This window comes from Anabrus simplex, chromosome 2 (assembly GCF_040414725.1).
Source record: "Anabrus simplex isolate iqAnaSimp1 chromosome 2, ASM4041472v1, whole genome shotgun sequence".
In the NCBI taxonomy this organism is placed as follows: domain Eukaryota; kingdom Metazoa; phylum Arthropoda; class Insecta; order Orthoptera; family Tettigoniidae; genus Anabrus; species Anabrus simplex.
The window spans coordinates 1,195,526,009-1,195,550,172 of NC_090266.1; the positions used below are offsets into that span (position 1 = coordinate 1,195,526,009).

A 24,164-nucleotide genomic window follows, 5' to 3' on the forward strand; every position below is an offset into this window, starting at 1 on the left:
AAAAAAAAACTGTGGCAATCAGCTGTGGTCTTACAAAAACCAAGAAGGTGGTGGTTTGGAAGTGGTCAAAGAATTTGCATAACTTGGGTCACTAATAAAAATCAAAGGAGGATATGACAAAGAGATAAGATGAAGAGTAAGTATCGCTCAAAATACAACTACCAGGCTAAGAATTTGGAAACATTGAACACTATCCCAGAACAAATAATTAAATGTAATAAGGACACTTGTACTTTCCTTACTCACATACACATCAGAACTTGGACCATAAACATCGCCAAAAAAAAAAATCCAACTGAATATCACAAAATGTCTCTCCAAGGAAATTAACTATCATTCCCTTGATATTTTGGACACATTTCCAGAAGTAGTGATCCAGAAAAGTTAATCATGTGCCCCTAACTGCACGGCCAACTCGCCTGGTAACACTCCTCTTACAAGATGATACTAAAGTATTTACTTAGGAGGATAAAAAATACTGTTTTGGTATTAACGTGAGCGTTCAATCTTCAGTAGGGATAAAAATGAAGTTTATAGTCTGTAAGGGCCCAGCTAAGTCCCAAGATTCCTTCCACTTACTTGTGCCTGTGCTAAACTCCCTTGATTAACAACTGTTCTTTCCAAACCTTGATGGTATTAGATTTGTGAATAAATGTGCATGCTGATCTATGAGCCCCTTAGTACCATAAATGAAAGTGAAAACACTATCTTAAGCGGTTCACAAACTATTTGAGGTGGATTTCTTTGCTGAATAACCCTGCATAATTTGTGAATAATAGTAGATAGGGTGCACACCTACCTGGATACCTCACAGTTGTTGTCGACATTGTAGCTTTTTGTGATGCAGACAGTGCCGGATTTGTTCTCTGTGACGATTTCCCTTCAGTGATATTAAGCGCTAGATCATTCCAGAAGTATTTCTGCTGATGTATCTTACTTCTTATTAACAAACAACTCAGCGGCTGTGCAGTGTGGCATTTCTTTAAAATAACCAAACGTCCATGACTTAAGTTGTCTTCGGACATCGTCTTAAAGTTATCGCTTGCAGTTAGACATAAAACGATAGACCCCCACTTCAAATCCGAGCCGAGCTTAGCCGAGTAGCCCAGAGACAAAGCGTTGGTACGAGCTGAGCCGAGTGGAGCCGATGCACTGTGCACAGGAACTTTGCACTGCAGTTTGCATGTGTGACACATTGCACTGTCATATACTTAATTGTCGCATGAATACTCTATTACATTGTAAGGAATTTTCACTTTCGTCACTATAATGTTGGTAAATGCAAACATGGGTCATATGAATATTGAATGTGGGGTCTGATAAATTATGACTGATAACGATATATACCTACAGTAGCCGTCAGTTTCTGCACATAACCTACTCCTTAGTGTACTTACCGCTATATACAGCGCCAAAATACGTATCATTTATAATTATATTATACCATGTCAAAATAGATCTTGGTAGAAATGATAGAAATGAGTGCCCTAGTCGCTTTTTGACACCATACTTAAGTTAATCTCGAGAAATCTCAAGACTCCGTCTCATACTACCCTTCACTACTTGCACTGCTTCAAGAAGGTTACTCGCAGAGATAAGTTGCCAGAATGCTGCTAGTGATTGCTGAGAATATGATTTGATATCTGTTGAAATATTTCCAGGAGGCTGGAAGTGTTGTCAGGGACCCTGACATGAGCCGCCAAAGGAAAACAATCCCAGGGCAGGATCGTTTTGTGCATCTACAAGCTCTCCGAAACTGGTTTGTTATATCACGAGCACAGCAGGTAGACCTACAGCAGGCTTCTGGAGTACAAATTAGTAACCAAACAGTCAGAAACAGGCTTTGAGTGGCCAATTTGAGATCTCTAGACCTGCTCAAATACCTCCACTGGACAGACTACATTGTGGCATGAGACTGCAGTTTGCTAGAAATCATCTGCACTGGCAGCCAAGATACTGGCGTGTTCTTGGACGAATTCCGTTTCATGTTAAATCATTAGGATGATGGTCTGTGAGTCTAGAGAAGCCATAGAGAGTGATTTCATCCACTGACTACAATCCACCCGTTGCTTAGGGAGGTGGATCTATTGTGGTGTGGGCAAGTACGAAAAACAATCTGATCATTCGCAGTGGATCCTTAACTGCTTGAGATTACATTGACGAGGTCTTAGAGCCACATGTGATTCCTCACTTTAGCACAGGGCCTCTCAGGGTGCATGCACTGTGCACGGTGCAAAAGACGACTTCACTTGGTTGACCAGAGTGCAGACCCCCACTCCTCGATTTGGAGCAATAGCGCTGTCTCTCTCTTTCCCCACGCCTGTCTCGCTCGCTCCACCTGTCTCCCCCTTCCTCACTTGCTCCGTAGCACTCCAAATCTGAGCCGAGCTTAGCCGAGTAGCCCAGAGACAAAGCGTTGGTACGAGCCGAGTGGGGCCAATGCACTGTGCACAGGAACTCTGCACCGCAGTTTGCATGCGTGAGATTTTGGGCGTTTGAGAGGCCTTGCTTTAGCGCATGATGCCAACAGCATTCAGAGATTCCTGCAAAAGCATCATGTGCAATGAATGCAGTGGCCATCCAAAAGTACTGACTTGAATCTGATTAAACAAATCTGGGACTATTTGGAGCAGTACATCCAAGTGAGAAATCCTCCTCCCCAAACACTACAAGCCCTTGAAGACGCCCTTTTGGAAGAGTGGAGACATCTGCCTCAACTGACTTGCTGCGCCCTGTCAGAAACACGAGAAAGCATTGTGAAGCTGTTATCCATGTGAGGTGTGGCAGTACTTCTTGTCATTGCATTTCAGAGAGTTAGAAATTGTTCTCTGTAAAATATTGGTACTTCATTTCCATTTCCAAATCATTTCCTCATTAGCACAATTATGTCAATGAGCTCATTCCGTATGCACTGAGTGTGACATGCCTCATGTTTTTGCTACGTTGTGATAAATACTACACAGGCCTATTGCAGTCTTTGAGTGTGACCCTCTGATGTTTTGTTTTCTTGAGCATGTGCATGATCTATCCCTATATGATATGTTCAGTCAGCGGCTTCACCTGGTCTGCCCAATGATTTAGACACCTCCCTCTTGGACATTTACCACTGATTTTTCCTTGCATGATTAAATTTTCTGGATCACTACTTCTGGAAATGTGTCCAAAATATCAAGGGAATGATAGTTAATTTCCTTGGAGAGACATTTTGTGATATTCAGTTGGATTTTTTTTTTTGGCGATGTTTATGGTCCAAGTTCTGATGTGTATGTGAGTAAGGAAAGTACAAGTGTCCTTATTACATTTAATTATTTGTTCTGGGATAGTGCTGAATGTTTCCAAATTCTTAGCCTGGTAGTTGTATTTTGAGCGATACTTACTCTTCATCTTATCTCTTTGTCATATCCTCCTTTGATTTTTATTAGTGACCCAAGTTATGCAAATTCTTTGACCACTTCCAAACCACCACCTTCTTGGTTTTTGTAAGACCACAGCTGATTGCCACAGTTTTTTTTTTAAACAATTTGTTTTCATCGCACCGACACAGATATGTCTTATGGCGACAATGGGATAGAAAAAGGCTAGGAGTGGGAAGGAAGCAGCCACGGTCTTCATTAAGGTACAGCCCCAGCATTTGCCTGGTGTGAAAATGAGAAACCACCAAAATCCATCTTCAGGACTGTCGACAGTGGGGTTTGAACCAGCTTCAGTATTGTTTAATTGCTCATATACAAGAATATTACTAATTCATGACTGAAACTCATAAAATTATGCAGTTTTAAAGGATATACAAGTTCTGTACTGGTAAATTGTTAAGATAATTTCCTTATTCAACCAGAATTGTAATATTTGCCTTTAGAGACAAACTCTAGTATCCTGGCTTAACAGGGAAGATATTGGGGGATATCAGTCTGTTCCCTCCAACCTGCCATCCAAAACTGTGTAAAAATTATATTTCTTATGACTGTTTAAATAGCATATCTTAGTGAAAATTCCTTGTTTCTGTACTGGTTCATTACAATTTGAATTCCCCACAAAAATCTAATATCCTAGCTGAAAGTAATACAGTTGAACCTGAGTTATATGTATACCAAGGTGAAGAGCAAATTTTACATATAAGTTACTTATTTATTGTATGGCTTTTAGTGCTGGGAGTGTCTGAGGACATGTTTGGTTCGCCTGGTGTAGGTCTTTCTATTCAACGCACATGGGCAACCTGCGTGCCTCGATGAATGATGAGGATGACGATGATGAGAATGATGATGATGATGATGTAGGGAGAGGGTGAAACCCTGTGTCAGCACTTAGCTTACTCCTGTCAAATAACATCAAGGTCTGCTCAAAGCTTTACGTTGCCATCCGACAGGCAAATCACCATCAACTGCGTCATATGCCCTCACTCGATATGAACTCTGCGGAGAGGTTTAGAATTGTATCCAGGCTTTGGGCATGCATTCTAGTAATTAGAAATTGTATACCACCACCTCTCCTTCCCTGCTGGCCAACATTCCGATGGTGATACATTTTTACCCGGTCAACTGGACTCGAACCGGCTAACCACGGTGTCAGACCCTATAGACTTGATATCTTAACGATCATGACCACCAGGCAGACTTACATATAACTAAGAATTACTTACAAATTAGGTTTGCATATTTTGTCATATAATTATTAGAATAATTTTATCTATTTCAGGAATAAGATTAAATACAGTTATTTCAGAGATAAAAGTTAACATCATTTGTACTTATGATTATTTTAATATATCACGATTACATCATCGTTAATAAGTACATTGACAGTGAAACATCACAGTGTACTAAACTTTTACTTTTAATATTAATCAGAAATTTTCTTCTTAAACTCCTCCTCACTTAAGCAAGGAAACTCACACAATATTATTGTCACTGTCAAAAATGCCACAAATTATTTAGTGCTCAAAGTTAGTTAGAAAAATTATACCAGAGTATTGTGCAGTATGCCAACATATGCAGAACTTTCAAAAAAAAAAAAAAAAAAAAACAGTGGGAACATTACAGGCAAAGATTCATTTTGACCTTGACCCTGGTTTAAAATTAATTTTGTCTTGTTTTAGTTATTGAGCATTAAGTGTATACTCCTCATTTTGCAAACTTATTAGCATATCAACAGCTTTTTCACTACAACTTCTTGCTCTTATGTAACCCCTACCCACAACCGTTGCATTTAGTGCATCACTGAGTTTGGGTGTTCGAAGATTCAAGTTGTCTTCCCTGTCGTTAAAGTTGTTGTTGTTGTTGTTGTTTGTAACCACTCCATGCTCTTGACCAGTGCCATGTTGACAGACAGCGGTAGATTATTCTAACTCCCTTACATGCAAATTAAGTGTTTTCCACGAACAGCCATCTATCTCGTAATATGTCTCTTTTAAATAAAAGCTGTGCGATCACTTTCCTTGATCTTTGTTACACCAGTCTGCCCCTCCAATATCTGCAGCTAAAATCCTACTGATAGCAATGCTGTCTCTTAATGTGTCACATTTCTGACTCGCATGTGTTTCGATAAAAGCAAATGCATATGTCTGTGGCATTATTTTTCTTTGTTACGTACAAATCAACTGCATTTCACGAAAATTAGTACGTACAACACCAAATTACATATAAATGGGTTACATACAAATGAGGTTAAATTAACATGTTTTTAGGTTATGTTTTGATGGGACCTGCAGAAATTTCTGTATAAAACAGAATTTCTCAGAACTGAGTTACATATAAACCAGCCACTGTACTCTTCTGTGTATTACTTAACTGATCTGACTTAAATGGCAAATATTTTGTTCTATTGTCTTTCTGTGCTAACTAATTCCATTTTGTTGAGAGCTTGGCAACTTACAGATATTATTTTTGTGTGAATGCTGCTAACAAAATCAAAATGTATAATTATGAAAACTTTAACTTCGTATCTCCCACATGGCTCTATAATATGTTTTATTCCCATTTTTGTGATTGTGGTGGGTGGTGGTGGTGGTGTTATATGTAAAGATGTTGATCATAAATATTGTGTCTAAAATTACAGATGCTTGCCAACAGTTATTTCAGTTTACCAATGACTCATTGGATGTATTCTCTACAGTACTTCATATTTAATGTACTTGTGATGTAAGGGCACTTTTCAGCAAAGTAGAAAATGGGGACATTGCTACAGGATATAATGAGGGGTTGGGGATTTCATTCATCACCCTCTGATATTTGGATTTATGGTAGGCTTCTGTGCTTTGTAACATGTGGATAACAGCATACCCAGTCGAGAAAGCCAAGCAATACAGCTGAGGTGGTTGTTGCGCTGACCACATGGCCCTTCAATATCTCCAGGCCATCTGACTGGGTAGCATTGTCTTGGCAGGCCAAGGCTGTATTGGGCTGTTGCATTGCAGGGGTTTCTTTGTAGGAAAGAATGTACTCAAAACAAGCAGCTTCATATTTTAATCAGTGCAGCGGTAGAGTGAGAATATAAACACACAAATATCTCTTGTAGCAAGTGGATTTCTTGGAGTGAGTAAGTGAATGGCACATTGGTTGTGGCATATTGATACAGTAGAACAGTTATTACTCTTTGTTTCCTTACACAGCAGGATATTTTGGAAGGAGGCAGGGAAGCCTGCACTCTCTATAAATATCATCACTACTTTAGCAGAATACATTCAATTGAAGTCATCTCTAACGTTGTTGAAGTAATTTGTTTTGCTGGTAACAGATGTCCATGAGCAAGATGGTCATGCTCTATTGAAAATGGTTTGTGTTGCTTGGTAAAAGAAAGCATTACAATGTCTATGAGCAAAGGGTAAGGAACAACGAAGACCAACTTTTCAAACTTTTCCCCAGTTACCATGACAATAGACATTCAGTCAATGACTAATTCATGAGGGCATGTAAAGGACAGAGCTATTGTATTATTTATTTATGTGTAGGGATTATTGCTATTGAAAGTTAACTTAAATTCACCTACCCATTGAATATGAGCCTGAAACCTAAAATTGTTGTGCTTTTCAATTGATCAGATTTATTATTGTAGCTTGGCTATGGCTTCTCAGAGAGGGCCCGATGACCTAGATGTTAGGCCCTTTAAACTTCATCTTCATCATCATCATCATCATCATCATTTTCATCTTCTCTGAGATATTCCTGTTAAGGAAAAGGAATCTCTCTCTATAACTATTGTGTGTGGCTATTTCTCACCAGGTGCAGCCCTCGTAAGGCAGACCCTCTGACGAGGGTGGATGCCATTTGCCATGTATAGGAAACTGCATTTTATTATACTGGAGGGTAGTGTTGTTTGTGGTGTGTGAGTTGCAGGGATGTTGGGGACAGTACAAATACCCAGTCCCCAAGCCAAGGGAGTTAACCGTTAAGGTTCAAATCTCTGACCCGGCCGGGAATCGAGCCCGGGCCCTCTAAAACGGAGAGCACTATGCTGACCATTCAGCCAAGAAGCAATCTGTAGCTTATAATCTCAGTATTGCTTGCAACAGTGATAAATAAACACGTCAAATGGGATTTTTAAATAAAAAGTCATGTCATTGTGTTTTGGATTCCATATAAAACAGTAGATCCCAATGGTTATGATCACAATATCAACAGTCGTGTAAAACTACAAGCTTGGTTTGTGAAATATACCCTTAGTATAGTAGCATTATTTCATCCCTCGATTAGGTTGCAGGAACTGGTGAACACTCGCATGATCAATCTTATGTAGGAAATAGTAGTTCCATTAGAAAGATTACTAGATAATAAGCTTGGAATCTCTTGGCCTTTTTTTGGGGGGGGAAACTAATTGCCATTTGTACTTCCATTCCCTATATGTTCAGTAAGCTGTATAATTAGTAGCATGTTGTGCAATATTAGTAGAGCACCATAGCTGAACATCTCATTGGCTGGCAATTAGACAGCTAGAATTTAAAAACTGGTATAAATATTACACTATAACATACCTGTAAAAATTGCAACATGTTATTAAATAAGGAATAAATACACACTAGTGTTCTTTTTACAGGTATGTTATAGTGTAATATTTATATTGAAATTAGGACTATGTGTTCAGTAGACTGGAAAACTTTTGAGTTTACATTTTAACTGAGTCGACACTGAAACGTATGGCTTCCGTCTTAAAAAAAAAAAAAAGGTTGTTAAGCTAGTCAGAAAAAATGACAAGCTAGTAACACATTTATGATGATATGCAAAGCTTTCCTCTGATGTGTACTTTTATTTGCTTTGTCTAATGTTGTAAAACTCACATTTCACATATCATCCAAGACAGATTTGAGTTGCTACTTTCATAGCCTGTCTAACCTGTTGCTTTGTTACACACTGTAATTGTGATGGATAGTGGTATGGGAACAGAAATCGTAGGAGCTTGTGTGTTGTAGCTATGTTGTAAAGGCTGTGTTTCAGTTACAACTAAAGAAAATTTTTCTTTCTTTACTAACAGACTTCATCTTTGAGCAAAGCACCAAAAGCCGGGGCTGTCTCTCAGGAAACTGATTCTTGCAGTGCGGTGAGTATTATATATTTGGAACATCCTTGAGAAACAGACGAGAAGAGAAAGCAGTACTTTGTAAAATTCAATACTGGCTGTTTTTCATAAGAATGTTTTTAATTGTCCAGGTTCACATTGCCAAGGCTTTAACACAAGTACAAATGTTGCCAGAATTCTGGAAAGTGGTTCATTTTTATTGGAAAAACATTTGATTCATACTTTATTTAGATCATGTACTGAGAAGTATAGAGGGACAGGTATGATTCAGTTGGGTGAAAATCACCATCTAGTACACAAGAAATTGCCAGACAACACTAACCAATGAATGTCTCAATGTCCGTATTACTGTTTTAGTGAGAAACTTATGAATGAATAGTAGACGCTGCGATGGGGTCATATCTCTCTCCAGTAATTGCCAATTTGTACGTTGAACAGATAGAACAGGACGTCCTAGTCCTTGCTACGCCAATGGCACATTATTCATTTTATGTTTTTATCTTTTACAATTTGCTTTTTTTTGCGATGAGAGTGGGCGCCATTTGCCATGTATGGGATAGCATGTATTTTATTGTACTGGAGGGTAGTGTTGTTTGTGGTGTGTGAGTTAAGTGGGAAATAATAAAGGGTGAACACACTTTATTCCCTGAATTACATGTTTCCCAGCAGGGATTTGAATAAGGTCCTCAGACTTGCCAAAAATTTACATTTAAACAGATTTTAGAATTTTAAATTAATGAGAGAAGTTTGAAACCTTCCACTCAAGTTAACTGTCTGGAGCTATCACATGTTAAAAGATGTCTGCCATTACCTTAAGTTGTTGGGCCTTCTGACGACAGCAAGGCTGCCCCTGCCTCCTATAGCACCGTACACACACTAGACCGAAGCTATGACAATATGGCCCTAAAGCGCCCAGCTTTTATAGCAGCTCAGAGGGGAAAGTTCCAGAACTCTCTTGAGCTATGCAGAGTGCCTGTACACACCCCCAATTTTAATTGGCTAGAGAAAATATACAAAAGTTCCTGATTGGTTAATAACTTAAGGAAGAAGGAAGCTATAGTAGTGCTGACAACCTCAACACATAAAAAACAATCTACAAACACTTAAGGTTTACAAATATAGAAATTTGAAATTTCCCTTAGACCGTATTCCCACCAGAGGGGGCACATAGGCTGATAGTAGAGACATCTGAAGATGAAAGGTCCAAGTATCTCCAGTTACATAGTTTAGAATTCACAGCACAGATGGCATTCAGGAAGGCGCGCAGTTCAACCGGACGGAGAAGGTGTACCCCCGGTACAATTATCATCATCATCATCATCATCATCACACCAACTCCTATAGGATTTCAGGGATGATGGGATAGCATAGGGCTTGAATGGGGAAGTTTTTTAATGCTGGTCTTAATTAAGGTACAGCCCCAGCATTTGCCTTGTGTGAAAATAGGAAAGCACCGAAAACTACTGGTATCTTCAGGGGTGCTGATGGTGCAATTCATCATCACTATCATCATCATCATCATCATCAGTGTATTTCTGTTCCTTTATCAGTTCCAGGCAAGTTAGGATGTTAATGACACCTTTCCATCTTCCCCTGTTTAACAACCATTGTTGTTCCTCAACTGTGTTCCAATCTATGTCTCTCCTTATTATGCTATTCTTGATCAAGTCCAACAACCTTAGCCTGGGTCTACCTCTCGTTCTCCTTCTTTCAGTCTTAGCCTCCATCATCCACTTCAGTATCTTTCCCTCCTCACTTGTCTTAACACATCCCAAACCATCTCGCTTTATTCCTCTCCATTCGGTCAGAAAAATTTTCTCCTCTGGTTTCCTTCCTGATTTTCTTTGTCTCCTTCATAATTTCATCCATTACTTTTATAACAACAATGGCAACTGCATGCTTTCCTGTCTTAGTCCAGTTACATATCAGAATCATGTGTTAGCAAAATCCACATTTTGGCATACGTAATTGGCTTCACATGTTGCAATAAAGTTATGTACTACCAAAATTAACTCTATATACTCAATAAAGGGCTAATCTGATTCTTTCTCAAAATATAACAACGGCATCTGTTGGCTAATAAGGTTATCCAGTAGTGGTGATTGGGAATTGGAAGTTGTGGGGAGGAGGGGGATGTACAGACAACAAAACGTATCTGGGCTTGTGGGATATAGCGGCCGGAGAGGGGAGTGTACTGTATATACATAAAAACTGATGAAAAAAGCTACAAAATAGTAACCTTTTGATGCTCTCTGAGTGAATTCCAACAGAGAGGTAAAGGTTGACAGTTTACCAGTTTAAGTGCGGTTATAATAGTTTTCTGAGATTTTGGTTCAATACTATACAATAAAACTTTCTCCAAAGGAACAATATTACACACGTATTACAATTAAATAGAAGTGCGACATGATTATATAATTAAAAATTATTTAGTATTTGACTACACGCTAACACTAACCCGCGGCAAGCGGGTGAGTCAAACCTCAGTGTCCATGACTTTGGCAGAAAGATATACCCCTGCTACCCTTCCTCACAGCACATGCAAAGTCTCCATTACTTGCTGTGGCGCTATACAAATCGGTTAGCCGCGATGAACGACATTTCCTACGTATTTCCGCATATAATCTTGTTAATAATTAAAGAAAATAAAGGAAAGAATTAGGCGATAAGACAACAGGGCGTGTACAAATTGCTCTTTTAAATAATTCCTAGTTTTAGCCGGCTAAAATGGAATAAAAATATAATTTTTCCTCCACAAATTGGTGCAGGGGGGGGGCTGCTCCCCCTCACCCTCCCTAATCGCCGCTACTGAGGTTATCTCAATCAGTTCTCAAACAGTCAATACTGATCTGCATTTAGGGCAGTTGCCCAGGTGGCAGATTCCCTATCTGTTGTTTTCCTACCCTTTTCTTAAATGATTTCAAAGAAATTGGAAATTTATTGAATTTATCTCAATCAGGTAAGCCCAGCAAGTCTGTTTCTCATACATACTGGAATAACACACTGTGTGATCATAGTATAAAAAGAATGTTGTAAGTTTGGACTAAAAGTGGTCTTGCTTGTTTCTTATACCAAACCCCTCTATTCTTTGGATCAAGGATTAGAATAGTGCCTTGGAATTTAAATAAGTTTCTATCCCAACATTTTACTTAGAGTAAATAGAAAATCCTAGGGGGAAAAACAAACACATATAGGATAGCTATAATCAAGTTTATACGATTTGAATATAGGGTCCATGAATGGTGTAGCTTTCCAGTGTAGTGTTGGCTACTTGGCCCAGACTTGGCTACAAAAGTGGGCTAGGCCTTTGTTCACGACTTTCCCGAGAATTAGACAAGTACGAAAGCCCAGCCAGGTTTCACAGTCCACAATACATTGTCCAGTGGAGGGAAGATGGGTTTGTTGCTGGGAGTAACATTTCAGTTAGATCGATATCTATATGACTCTATAGTATGCTATTGGTTTATTTTTATGATAATGGATGTTTTTCAAAAATGGTAATATTTTAATATACCGGTAATTTTTTTTTTTTTTTTTTTTTTTTTTTTTTTTTTTTTTTTTTTTTTTGCCAGGAGTCTCCTCTTCCAGAACGAACTAGTAATGTGTAAATCTGGATAACTTCACTTCCAAAACCTCCAAAGAAGACTGCCTCTGGAGAAACTGTGAGAACTAGCATTTTATGATAAATGTATTTTTAAAATTTTAATATTACTTTGTCATTTACTACCAGAATATACAAGTTTTATATGAGAACTCATGCGATGAGGAAATAGAACAGTTTCACATATTATGTATTTAGGCAAATTGCTACTTCCACATGGCTTAATTCAGCTATGAAATGTTCATGATGAGAGTTTGAAGCTAAGTGAAAATAATAGTATGAGAAGAAAAATAGTACAAATTTCTGGAGATAGGTTTTTGAAGGAAAGTGGCCCAAATGTGGATGTGATATCGTTAAGCAGCAGTATTTTGTGCTTCTGGTGTGTCTCACTGTTCCTCTCTAGGAATTCTCAATTTTTCAACAATGGAATATTTTGATATTATTATTTTAACTTTAATATTTTTTTCGGTTCAGTCTGAATTGTGGAAGACATAGATAAACTTTATGTGTGAAATGAATTACATAATGATGATAATAATTACTGTGATTATTTGAAGATTTAGACCACAAGGTTGTTTATTTTTAAGAAAATGTATAGAACAGTGGAAACCAATGAAGAGAAATTTCCTGATCCAGTAGGACTTACATTCACTTAGTGCACAAAGTAAGAGAAGCCAAAAAAATAAAATGAATATGTGATTTATGGCTCAAAAGCAAAACTTTTGATGAATAGTCAGTAAGCATAACAATGCACAAATAGAGACATTAAATATAAGTATGAACAGTGGAAAATATGTATATTGTATGTGTATAGGTACAGAAAGACTTTTGTTCTGATCGGTGTAATAGCTTGTCGTGAAGGAGTAACCAATGAGTTAGTAAATTCAATCATGTTGTGATGCTGTCGGTAACTAACCTCCAGTCTCTGTGCTGTAGTCTGAGTGCTGCTGCATTGAAAATGCTGTTCAACACTTATTTTACTGCTAATTTTGATGTAACTTTATGATGTTATTTGTGAATATGGCAGTTTTTTTTTAAATTTTTTTTTTTTTTTATTTTAGATTTGCACTAATCTTTGAGCTAATGGATACTTCCTTGAAAAATATGAAAATTGCAAGTAACAATTAATGATCAGGCAAAATAAACTCAGAAATTGCTAGAAAATTGCCTCAAATCATAAAAAAGTAAACACAAAAAGTACTTAATAGTGCTGAATAATCATAATGATGCCTCAATACAGAAACCAGAAGACAACTTAAGCTGATTCAGTCATAAATCTATCTGTCTTAACTTTCTTTCAACATATTTTTAGCCTGGTGAATGCTTACCTTTAGCCTCTTATTAAAATCACAAAGATTATCTGTAGAGTACTGAAACTTCTGAATGACTGAGACACTACCTCAGACTGAAGCTTCAGCATCTTCCACCACCACCATCATCATCATCATCATCATCATCATCATCATATGCAGCTTCCAGCTGCTGGCTGGGTCTGCTTAGCATCTTCCATGGTGTTTGTAAAACTGTTTATAATGTACATTGGATGAAAATGATTTTAAAGAATAATGTAGCAAACCAGACACTACTGTCTGTGTCAACAATTACATATTGTTACTGCAGTACAGCATAGTTTGGAAGACAGGCATTATATTAAGAGTGAGAACAAATTTTGTAAAATGAATATTATTTTTGGATTCAATACTGGTACTCTAAATTCATTAATATATTTTTGGCAACTACCTAAGCATTTCTTTTCTTTTTTTGGGGATCTGTATTCCATAAATCAATGGGAACACTAAACACTAAATTTACAGTCTAGTAATGGTTACAACTTGAGCATTGGTCAGATAGAGCATGTTTGGCTGACTTGTGACATTGGATACTTCTTGGATATCACTTCAGTACATAGACACCCCCATGTGTTAGAATTAGCCTCTTCTTGCAGATGTATGTTCTATGTCTGTACTGAACAAGTTAAACCTCATGGTGAGCAGTTCTCTCTCGATGGTCACCATTGTAGTACTTGAACAATTTTATCTTAAGATGTAAAGTGCTGATGATGTTTGTTGATATTTGATCTTGCGGTGTTTACTTGATCCAACAGTGAATTGACCTGAACGACAGGAGTGAAGTTTTCAGTATTATTATTTCACATATACAGGTATCTCAGAAAATGAAAATAGCAGTGTGTGTATTTTAATTCAAATGATAAAATGTTATTTCTGGGAGTGATGCCGACCACCTCAACCTTGTTTGCATTACGGGGAAAGGAAATACAGTAGAAGATGGAGGCCTTAGCTCTGTTTCCATGGTTAATTTTTGGAGCTTAAGAGATTCTTTCCACTTTGTTTCTCTAATAGGAAATTAGTTACCTTATGTTGCGTAGTGATCCATGTAAATTGCCAAGTTGAAATGGTTTGCGATTGTTTTGTGATGTGTTGTGATAAAGGTGTTCTTATTAACTCCTTTGTTGCTGAAATTAAGATGAGGGGAATTATAATGCCTACATCATGCCATTTGTTGCCATCTTGTTAACCATTGCCATCGTACTTATTTTCAAGAAGATCTTAACTTTTTACTCATCCCTCTAAAGAAAGTAGATAAGAGGTAAACATTTAATGTGCAAGGTAGAGACTGATGTAGCAGCCAAACACTGTGTCAAGTGATGAGACTGATGATGACAAAAATAGTGTAAAACGGGACAACCCAGATAATTCTTGCCAGGTATAGAAGTTATTATGTCAGTTAGTACCAGGCTTTTATGGTAGATATGTGCACTGGGAAACTTACGAATAATCAGTATTAATGCTTAGAAAAAAGTTACATATTTTAGTTTTGATATGTATTGAAAATTCTCATCTATGCTGACTCATTATTTTAATAAGTAACCTGCCAACTTGGGCTCAGAAGATCAGTACTTTTATTGTCTGGGCCACTAGCACAGACCAAAGCAAAATTTAGCTTCCACTGGCTTCTGCAGAAACAAAATATGACCTGTCATGCTCAATGATTTATTTTTTAAAGTCTTACCTTAAATGCTTCTTATAAGTTTTTAAAAGACAAAGTGTTTATATATTTCTGTATCTGTTAAGCTCCAGATCTTTAACTCACCTAGCATGCCTTTATCTTTAGGAGATTGCCTTTATTATTCTCATTCATAAAGGAAGGAAGTTTTGGATTACTTTTTTTGTCCCCCCCACAAGTATGTGTGTCGTACTTGGCCAGATTTCTTCTCTATATAATTAATTCATATGGTAGGTGGGTTGCTTTAGTACCTAAGAAGGCTTCTTTGAACCTATTTTTGAATGAACTTATACAAATAAATTTTGCCCACTTCTAAGGTTTCTATGGACAAAAAGCTGACTCTGGACAAAGGCAATGTAGGACAGGTTTTCTTGTCTCTTTTGTTGTTATACTCCTTTATAGCTATATGTATTAAAAATGCAGTGTTATATATACAGTCATTGATGTCAATAACAAAATCAATTACTTGTAATTTGCATATTATCTGACAGTTATTATATGCTTTCAACTATCTATCTGTGAAATGGTTTGCGTACAGTTTAATATTTTGTAAATGGCTTTAGAAAAGTATTAATACATTGGTTACCGTATTAAGGAAAAATGTGTTAAACTACAACTATCATTCAGTTATGGAAGAAAAGGTTTTAACAAGAATTCCCTTTACATTTAAATATTATGTGAAAATTTTGACTGTTTTGTGACCAGAGATTTTAGAAATTGTAATGCATTTATGAGATGATCTAATCTTTTAAAGATGGCCAATTTTAAAATCAACGTTGTCTCATTCCTTATACTATTTTGTGTAGTGCTTAAAAGAATGGAAGTCCAAAATTTATAGACCCAGTTCTGGTGTCCTGCTAGATAATCAGCTTGTGGCATTGTGTAAAGGTGATAACACCCCTGCCCTCCCTAAATGGTTTTTTTATAAGGTTTTGTTTAGTAATAAGTATTCTTGTTCATAGCCTGAAAGGAGGCAGTTCGTGTATCTGGTGTATCATCGGTGGAATCAGAAGCATCAGTTACCATTATGTCTAAGTGGAAGTGAAAGCATACAGCTGTTAATTGTATTGATTTTTTAAAATACAGTAATGGTAATTATGTTATCCAACTATTATTTCAAATTTTTGTAGCTAGTGTCATGAAGCTTGCCGTATGAGTGTTGTGTTTTCTTACCCTTTAAGGTTTCTTCACCAGATAGGCCTGATAGTGAAATATTTAATGGATTGCTAATAGGCTGAAGCAAAACCCTTGAGTGGAAACATTTTGTTGCCTACATAATATTCAATATTACCTTGATCTCTCTACAAAACTAATTAGTAAATGTGCTATTCAGCTTCCAGAAAGAAAGCACATAGAAGATAAGATTTGTTGTTAGAATTTAGTCCAATTAGAGAAAAGTTTTCACGTGGCAAGAGCTTGTAACTAAATATTCTCTTTTAGCTTTTATAATGTGACATGTTTATACATAAATTGTAATAAGTAAGAAATAGAAATCGAATTAATTCTTCTCTAAAACAGTTTTTCGTACAAGCCAGTTGGTGAGGCAGAAAGGCAAATAACAGAGCTGCACACATGAAAATAATAATAATGTAAATATTCCTTCTTGTAATCATAGCAAACTGTTTCCTAGAACAGGTGGATAGCACTATGCCGTGAGTGCTCGACAATACTATGATTATATTTTAAGGCAGAAGAGAGGACGATACTTTCTGGTATTTGAGCTTGAAATTTTTCCCTTTATATGTGTGTAGTTTTTTTTCCTTGCCCTCAAAACACCATACTACCTATGGGACCAAAATATTACCTTGTTGACCAGTCTTTAGGAAGAGTGTGTGCATGTTGTTGAATGAGTTACGGAACCTCTCCTGTATGATGGTACATATGCTAAACCGTAATAAATACTTTAGTTCTGCACTTGAAGTAAGAACCCATAAACTTACTGTTGATAAATTTTAAGGTTTCATTATAAAGAGAATTCGGGTAACTTGTGTTTCTCGAGACTGGAAAGTAACTAATAGTTTTTCTTATTCCTTATTTCACATTGCCCCGTACATATGTGCCAGTGGCATAAATTATTGACTGTGACATTAAGGTTATTTGCCAAGTTCCAATTCTTGAAGAAGTTCTGTATTGTATATGAATATTTAAAAAAAAAAAAATTCTGGGTTTGTAGTCTGTGGTTGAATTGGGTTATTAGCTCCCAAGTTTCACCATAAACTGCACCTGGCATTTTCAAGTGATCCACTCTCTTTGTAGGTCTCTCCACAGGTCCACCAATAATGTGACTTGTTTGTAAATAAATTGTAAAAAGTAACAAAAAGAAGCAGAAGTAATTCTTCTCCATATCAGTTGCTAGTACAAGCTAGTTAGTGAGGTAGAAAGGTAAACAACAGAGCTGTTTCTGACATTTGTAAGTGGTCTGCTCTCTCCGAAGTTTCATTACTGACCTTCAGATAAAGCGGACCCTCTTGAGAATTCTGGACACAGTTTCTGGTGAATCGTTGGAACTTCACACCTAAGTTGACCCTGGCTTACAGCATGGAAAATAGTATACTCATCGAGACCCAGCCGTGAAAGCCTAAACTGTTTAATTCCATATGTATAATTCCCAAAAAGCTGGGTAATGACCTAGTCAGTCTAATATGTCAACAAGCATGTACAGGAAGTTTTGTGATAAAGCTAATTAGATCAATCATTTCTTATTCCTTAAGCTCTCCTTTCTAGTCTCTTGTTTTTGGCACTAGAAATAGAAGTTTTAACAAAACAGAATTTTGAAAGTGTAATTCTGTTCCATTTTAGAATTAGTAGATCATTATAAAATTGTTTTTATACTGATTGGTCAGTTTTGTCACAATCTAACATATATTTTCATTTTCTGGACTGAACATACATACAGTAATTGGATAACTCAAAGTTAAAAGTGCAAAGTGCCAAAATTAAACATTTGAGGTAATGTAGGAATATGTTACTAGAAGAATACTTTTACACAGGTTGGGTTCACTTTATGTTATTGGTAGACAACAGTACATGTACATAAGTTATGCATTAATAACATAGGTATATAGAGTTGCTCTTTGTTTAGACCCGTTTGTAATTGTGGCATATATTTGAAAAGAGGTAAGTCCGGTGATTGTTACAGTTCAATAGTGCTAAGTCCATCATGTGTGTTTCTTCTTTTGAGGTACTGTGTTCTCACAGAATTGTCTATGCTTATCATTTGGTAGCTAAGGAATCATTACCAGTAGATCCCTCTTCTTTTCTGCAGCGATTATCCAAGGTAGTTTTGAACATTCAACAATGCAGACCGCATTAGTCCTGTTTGACTTACTTTCAGTGCCATAATAGTATTCCCTACTTCAGCGTCATTATATGCATGTTTCAAAGTAACATTGCCTACATTATTGACATCATATTGAATTCAACATGGTGTAGAGTTATTCAGCTTCTTAATGGTAACCAGCAGGTCTTGGATGTTAAGGAAATCTGAAATCAGTGGCTTCCAGATGTTAGCGTCTTTTACGATTCTACACAGATCTCTGGGAATGAAAGATTTTGACGCTTAGTTCTGTTACTCAATCACAGCAAAATCAGAGTCACATGGTGAGAAGATGTTATCAACTGAAATACCTTGTGTTTCCCATATCTAGCACCATTCATACATCTTTCTCCTGGACATGTAGCATCTTTCTGTGTAAAAAACCTTGTTTTTCATAATTTTGGTATTTTGCACCTTTCTACTTTGAGGTACCCAGTTTAACAAACCATTGAAGTCTTTCCTTTCACGTGCATGTGTGTATGTGAAGTTTTTTCCTCCCAGAACACCATACTACCTATGGGACCAAGTACCTTATTGACCAACCTGTAAAAAGAAAGCATGCATGTTGTTGAATGAGCTAGGAAACCTCTCCTGCACAGTAGTACATATGCCAAAGTATAATTAATATTCGTCTCTTGCTCTTCAAGTAAGGAAACCATAAACTTCTTGTGGAGAAATTTGAAAATTTTATTGCAGGAAAATCTCCAGTATTAATCTATAATGTGGAGTACTAATACTTTCCCGCATTTTACTCTGATGCATACATACATACATACATACATACATACATACATACATACATACATACATACATACATACATACATACATACATACATACATACATACATACATACATACATACAAACCATGTAAAACTTGCAATTTAAAAAAAATTGTAGATAAATTACCTGTTTCTATTTCCAGTTCTGTTTACAATTACAGTTTGCTTTACATCGCACTGACACTGGTAGGTCTTATGGTGACGATGGGATAGGAAACGGCTAGGAGGACAAAGGAAGCAACCGTGGCGTTGATCGAGGTACATCCCCAGCCTTTGTCTGGTGTGAAAATGGGAACTCATGGAAAACCATCTTCAGGGCTGCTGACAGTGGGGTTCAAACCTACTATCTCCCAAATGTAAGCGACAACTACGTGAGTCAAACTGCACAGCCACTCACTTAGTTTCTAGTAGTTACATTGTTTGCAGAGAGAAATATTTTTAGGATCACATTATATATATACTGTATATGAACAAACTTAAAAGCACTTCCTTTGAAAGTCTGTAACTTATGTCTTCATCAATTATTTGCTGAATACAGAAAATTTGCATTTTGCTTTAAACTGATTTATATTTAGAGAAACTAATTAAATCATTTCTTCTTCTTCTTCTTCTTCTTCTACATATCCCACAACTGTGGGGTCGCAGATGCGAACTGTGTTGTACGTGTGGATTTGGCCCTGTTTCACGGCCGGATGCCCTTCCTGACGCCAACCCTATATAGAGGGGCATAATGATTATTCTGTGTTTGTGTTGTGGTTGATAGTGTGATATGTTGTATGAATATAATATGAAGAGGGGAGTGTTGGAACAAACACAAACACCCAGTCCTTGAGCTAGAAGAATTAATCAGATGCAATTAAAATCCCCGACCCAGCCGGAAATCGAACCTGGGGCCCTCTGAACCAAAGGCCTCAGTGTTGACGATTCAGCCAAGGAGTCGGACAAACTAATTAAATAATATTATCATGTAATTCAGAAAGACATTAAAAAGATAAAATTATCAGATAGTTCAATAAGTCAGGCTCCTTGGCTGAATGGTCAGTATGTTTGACTTTGGTTCAGAGGGCCCTTGGTTCGATTCCTGGCTGGGTCGAGGGTTTTAACTGTGTATAGCTAATTTCTCTGGTGCAGGAACAGAGTGTTTGTGGTCATCACCACAGAAACACACAATAGTGAATACATTCCTCCACATAGGGTTGGCATCAGAAAGAACATCCGGCCTAAATCTCAGCTTAAACTACATTAGTGCTGACCTTGAGCTTGGTTCTCTCATCTTCTTTTCAAGATTTTCCATTTCACGAACTTAATTAAGAAAATGCTTCACTGAGTGGAGTGGCTGCACACGCTGCGTCTATTGGGCCAAGCTCTGCATTCGGGAGGCTGAGTGGGTTCGAACCCGGCTGTTGGCTGTCCTGAGAATGTTTTTCTGTGGTTTTCCATTTTCACTCCCAGGCAAATGCTGGAACAGTTCCTGTTCATAAGCCACCGCCTTCCACCTCCGTACCCAATTTCTTTCACCATCACTCATTTCATATTAATTAGCTCCTCAACTGAGGTTGGCATCAGAAAGGGCATTCAGTTGTAAAAACATGCCATATAATTTCATCTCGCTTCATTTCCAACCCTGTATCAGGAAATGGGATTAAAGGATAGAAACGCAATTAAGAAAATGCTTCAAAATAGTAGAGAAATAATTAACAGATTCGTGCTATGCATGATCAATCATACAATATATATGATGCCATGGATGACTTGGTTTATTATATTGTGATCCTCCTTCCCTACCTCATAAAATTTCCTACCACATTCTAAAACAATCATATGAAAAATCAGTTCTTTGAGTCGGATAGTTTCTTGCTGTGTTCATGCTATGTAAATGATTTATATACACACCCAGTAAATTGTAAAATATCTACCAATCAATCCTCTGTACCTGGAAGAATCGCTTAAGATAACAAACAGGTTCAACACCATTAATATAGACGGCAACTGTCATCAAGAATTGCCAGGCTGAGTGACTCAGTCTACTGGTATCTAAAAAGAAAAAATAATTATATATGGAAATCTGATCTGAACACTTATGCCCAATTCAAAGTATGATACTACAGTCATACTTTACACAAAATTAAAGACATGAATCAGATACATTCATGTTTTTGTGTAATATGATAATGGCAGAATTCTTTTCTTATTGATGTGCGGCAACTGTTCAGCATCTTTGAAAATATGGCATACAGCAAGAAATTGTATATCCATTACTACATGATGATTTAATATGATACAGCAGATTTTCCACTTTTGGAAACTTGCCACTGTTTAACTTCTGCTAGTATTTCTTATTGTATTTGGACACTAGAAACTTCTACCCCACTGCTTTGTACCTGTGAATAATTTGGTACACAGTATTCACTCTGTCAGTGTTTCATACACAAGAGTTCAGCATGGATACAGAGTAGGAGTGTTAGGGTCTCAAAATACGAGGGATGCTTTTTGGCATCTGTACCCTGAAATACACCTGGACCTATGTGATAAATTCATTCAGAGTTCATTTTAAATGTATGTTTATTGTTAATAGAGTCATTAAAATTATGCAAAGCCATGTTTCTTTCCGATGAATATAGTTTTTAGGAAGAAGTTGCTTGCACAACTTTTAATTTTTAACTTTTAATTTTGAAAAATTAACAGCTTGTGGAACTCTGTTATGGTGTAAATTATGTGAGTTAATGTGGCAATAATACTCTTGGGACATTGGTTTATTACATTCCTTTTATATGACAGAAATCATGACCATCATCGTTTTGACACACAAAGAAAGTAATTTGTAAAATGTAAATAGGAACTGTAAATGAAATATATTATAGCTCTTATATTTCAATGACCTGCTGAAACAAAGGCAACTGAAAGTGACCAGAATATTAAGTTTGCTCTTCTCTGATATCTTGATTCTGCACTATTATCATAACTTGAATGGAATATAAAAAATAAGGATCCTGGAAGGTGACCATGTAATTTATTTTCATCGATTGCAAGTATTAAAAACATATTTAAGCTCTTTAGGCTTTTTCAGTCGTGAAATTACCAGCATTTCGCCCCATTGTAGCAGTAGGCTCATCAGTTGGATTGCTTCACCTTTCCAAGATGCTGGCAGCTAGTGCGCCATTGAGACAGTGCCTTGGAAAAGTGTAGCAATCTAACTGATGAGCCCACTGCTACACTGGGGCGAAACACTGGTAATTTCACGGTTGAAAAAGCCTAAAGAGCTTAAGTATGTTTCTTGAATGGAATAGTTTGAGGAATCCAAGCTGATAATTTTTTCAAATGAAATTACGTAAGGATGAAGGAAATATTTTTCTTTTGCTGCAAATAATGACTTTAGTTTGATGCACTGGTTATAGGAATATTTGCATTGAGATGTATATTGTATTACTGTATTCCATTTATGAGAAGTCGGTCTGGATATACAAGATGAACCAGAAAGTAAACCCCCTACATAATACCCCTGCACTTAGATTTTTAATGAAACAACACAACTTTGCCTTTTGATGCTGGCTGGCAAGCTTTCATTATGAGTGTAATATATTTGTGTTCTAACCTTATTTACTACTCATTCTCTAAGGTAAAATATGAGTGAATTATGTGTACGTAAAAAGACGTTGATGTTCGTTCATGATGATTGATCCGCAAATTGTATTGTTGTTCCCTTAATTTCCCAACCCTGTATATAATTATGTACCATGGCTAGACGGTTCTCTTGAGGACCTCTGGCATAATTGTTGTTCATACCTATGTGCCTCTGTTATGTTTTGTCGATTAGATATGATTTGTACAAGATCAGCCTTATGATCAGGACATTAGTTTCAGTTACCAGATTTTTCATGTTACATAATGTGCATTTGCCACACATTTTGTGGAAGTTCTTTCTTTTTTTTTAACCTGTATTATATTGTTACTTCAGTCTTTTTTAACGTGTAATTAAATTAAGGATTTATTCTTTAAAGCTTTCATACTGATGTTTTTCATGGAATGAAAGTAAACTAAAATGAAATTGTAATATTTGAATCAGTAGTTGAGTAACAAGTGTCATGATGAGACTACCATCACTGAATTCTCTATGAACTGATTAAAACTGTCACTTTGACAAGAGAAGTGTAATATTGTTCTTGACCTTAAAAGGAAATGTGTGTAAAGAAGCATGGTTTTTATGCTTATGATCTGCTGGTTAAGGAGGAATAAGATAGCTACTTGTTATTAGAGAAGTGTTATGACTTATCTTGTTGAATTCTTACCATGGCCAGTCCTATATGTAAATCTGCTTTGTTTCAGCTCTGTGATTCTAATACCATTTTTGCTGTGAATTTATCTTTGACTGAAAAATTTCCCATTATAAATGTTCATTCTTTACTTTGTGTTATAAGCTGAACAGCACAAACTTAATATGATATTTGTTACGTGAAATTGTTCACCACTTCAGTGATTGTGTTCTGTGTAGGGCGGGTCATGGGAGGTAGCGACAAAAGCCCTTGTTTGTTGAGCACTGTTACCACCAGCACTCTTGAGAAGAAATATATTTCTATATGGAATATTTATTGAAAGTTGAATGTAAATGTCAAAGTTTCTGTTATTAAGATCATATGCTCATTCATTATTTGAGCAGAACACAATTTCAACACATGTAATCAGTTATCAATAAAAGATGTGAGTGCCCATGATGTTTTGTTTTTACACCCTGTTTTTCTATTCCATATATCCGGATTGTATATAATTGAATTAAACATAACAGTTAAGTAATATAAAGGAACATACAAGTGACAGATGAAGACATACATAACTTGGATAAGAATATCTAATAGGAAAAACAGTTCAACTCTGTGGCTAACTGGTTAGCTTGTAGGCCTTTGGTCCAAAGGGTCCAGGGTTCGATTCCCAATTGGGGCA

At 36.7% G+C, this 24,164-nt stretch overlaps 1 protein-coding gene across 1 annotated transcript in view; it reads left to right on the forward strand.

Moving 5' to 3' along the window:
• Liprin-beta (liprin-beta) overlaps positions 1–23,933 on the forward strand; it is a 154,472-nt gene extending 130,539 nt beyond the window's left edge. Inside the window, exons 15-17 of the mRNA XM_068226107.1 lie at positions 8,461–8,526; positions 12,078–12,167; positions 19,391–23,933. Of these exons, the coding sequence (XP_068082208.1) occupies positions 8,461–8,526; positions 12,078–12,113 (102 nt within the window). The 3' untranslated portion in view covers positions 12,114–12,167; positions 19,391–23,933. The remainder of the gene's footprint in view (positions 1–8,460; positions 8,527–12,077; positions 12,168–19,390) is intronic.
• Positions 23,934–24,164: the final 231 nt, after the last annotated feature.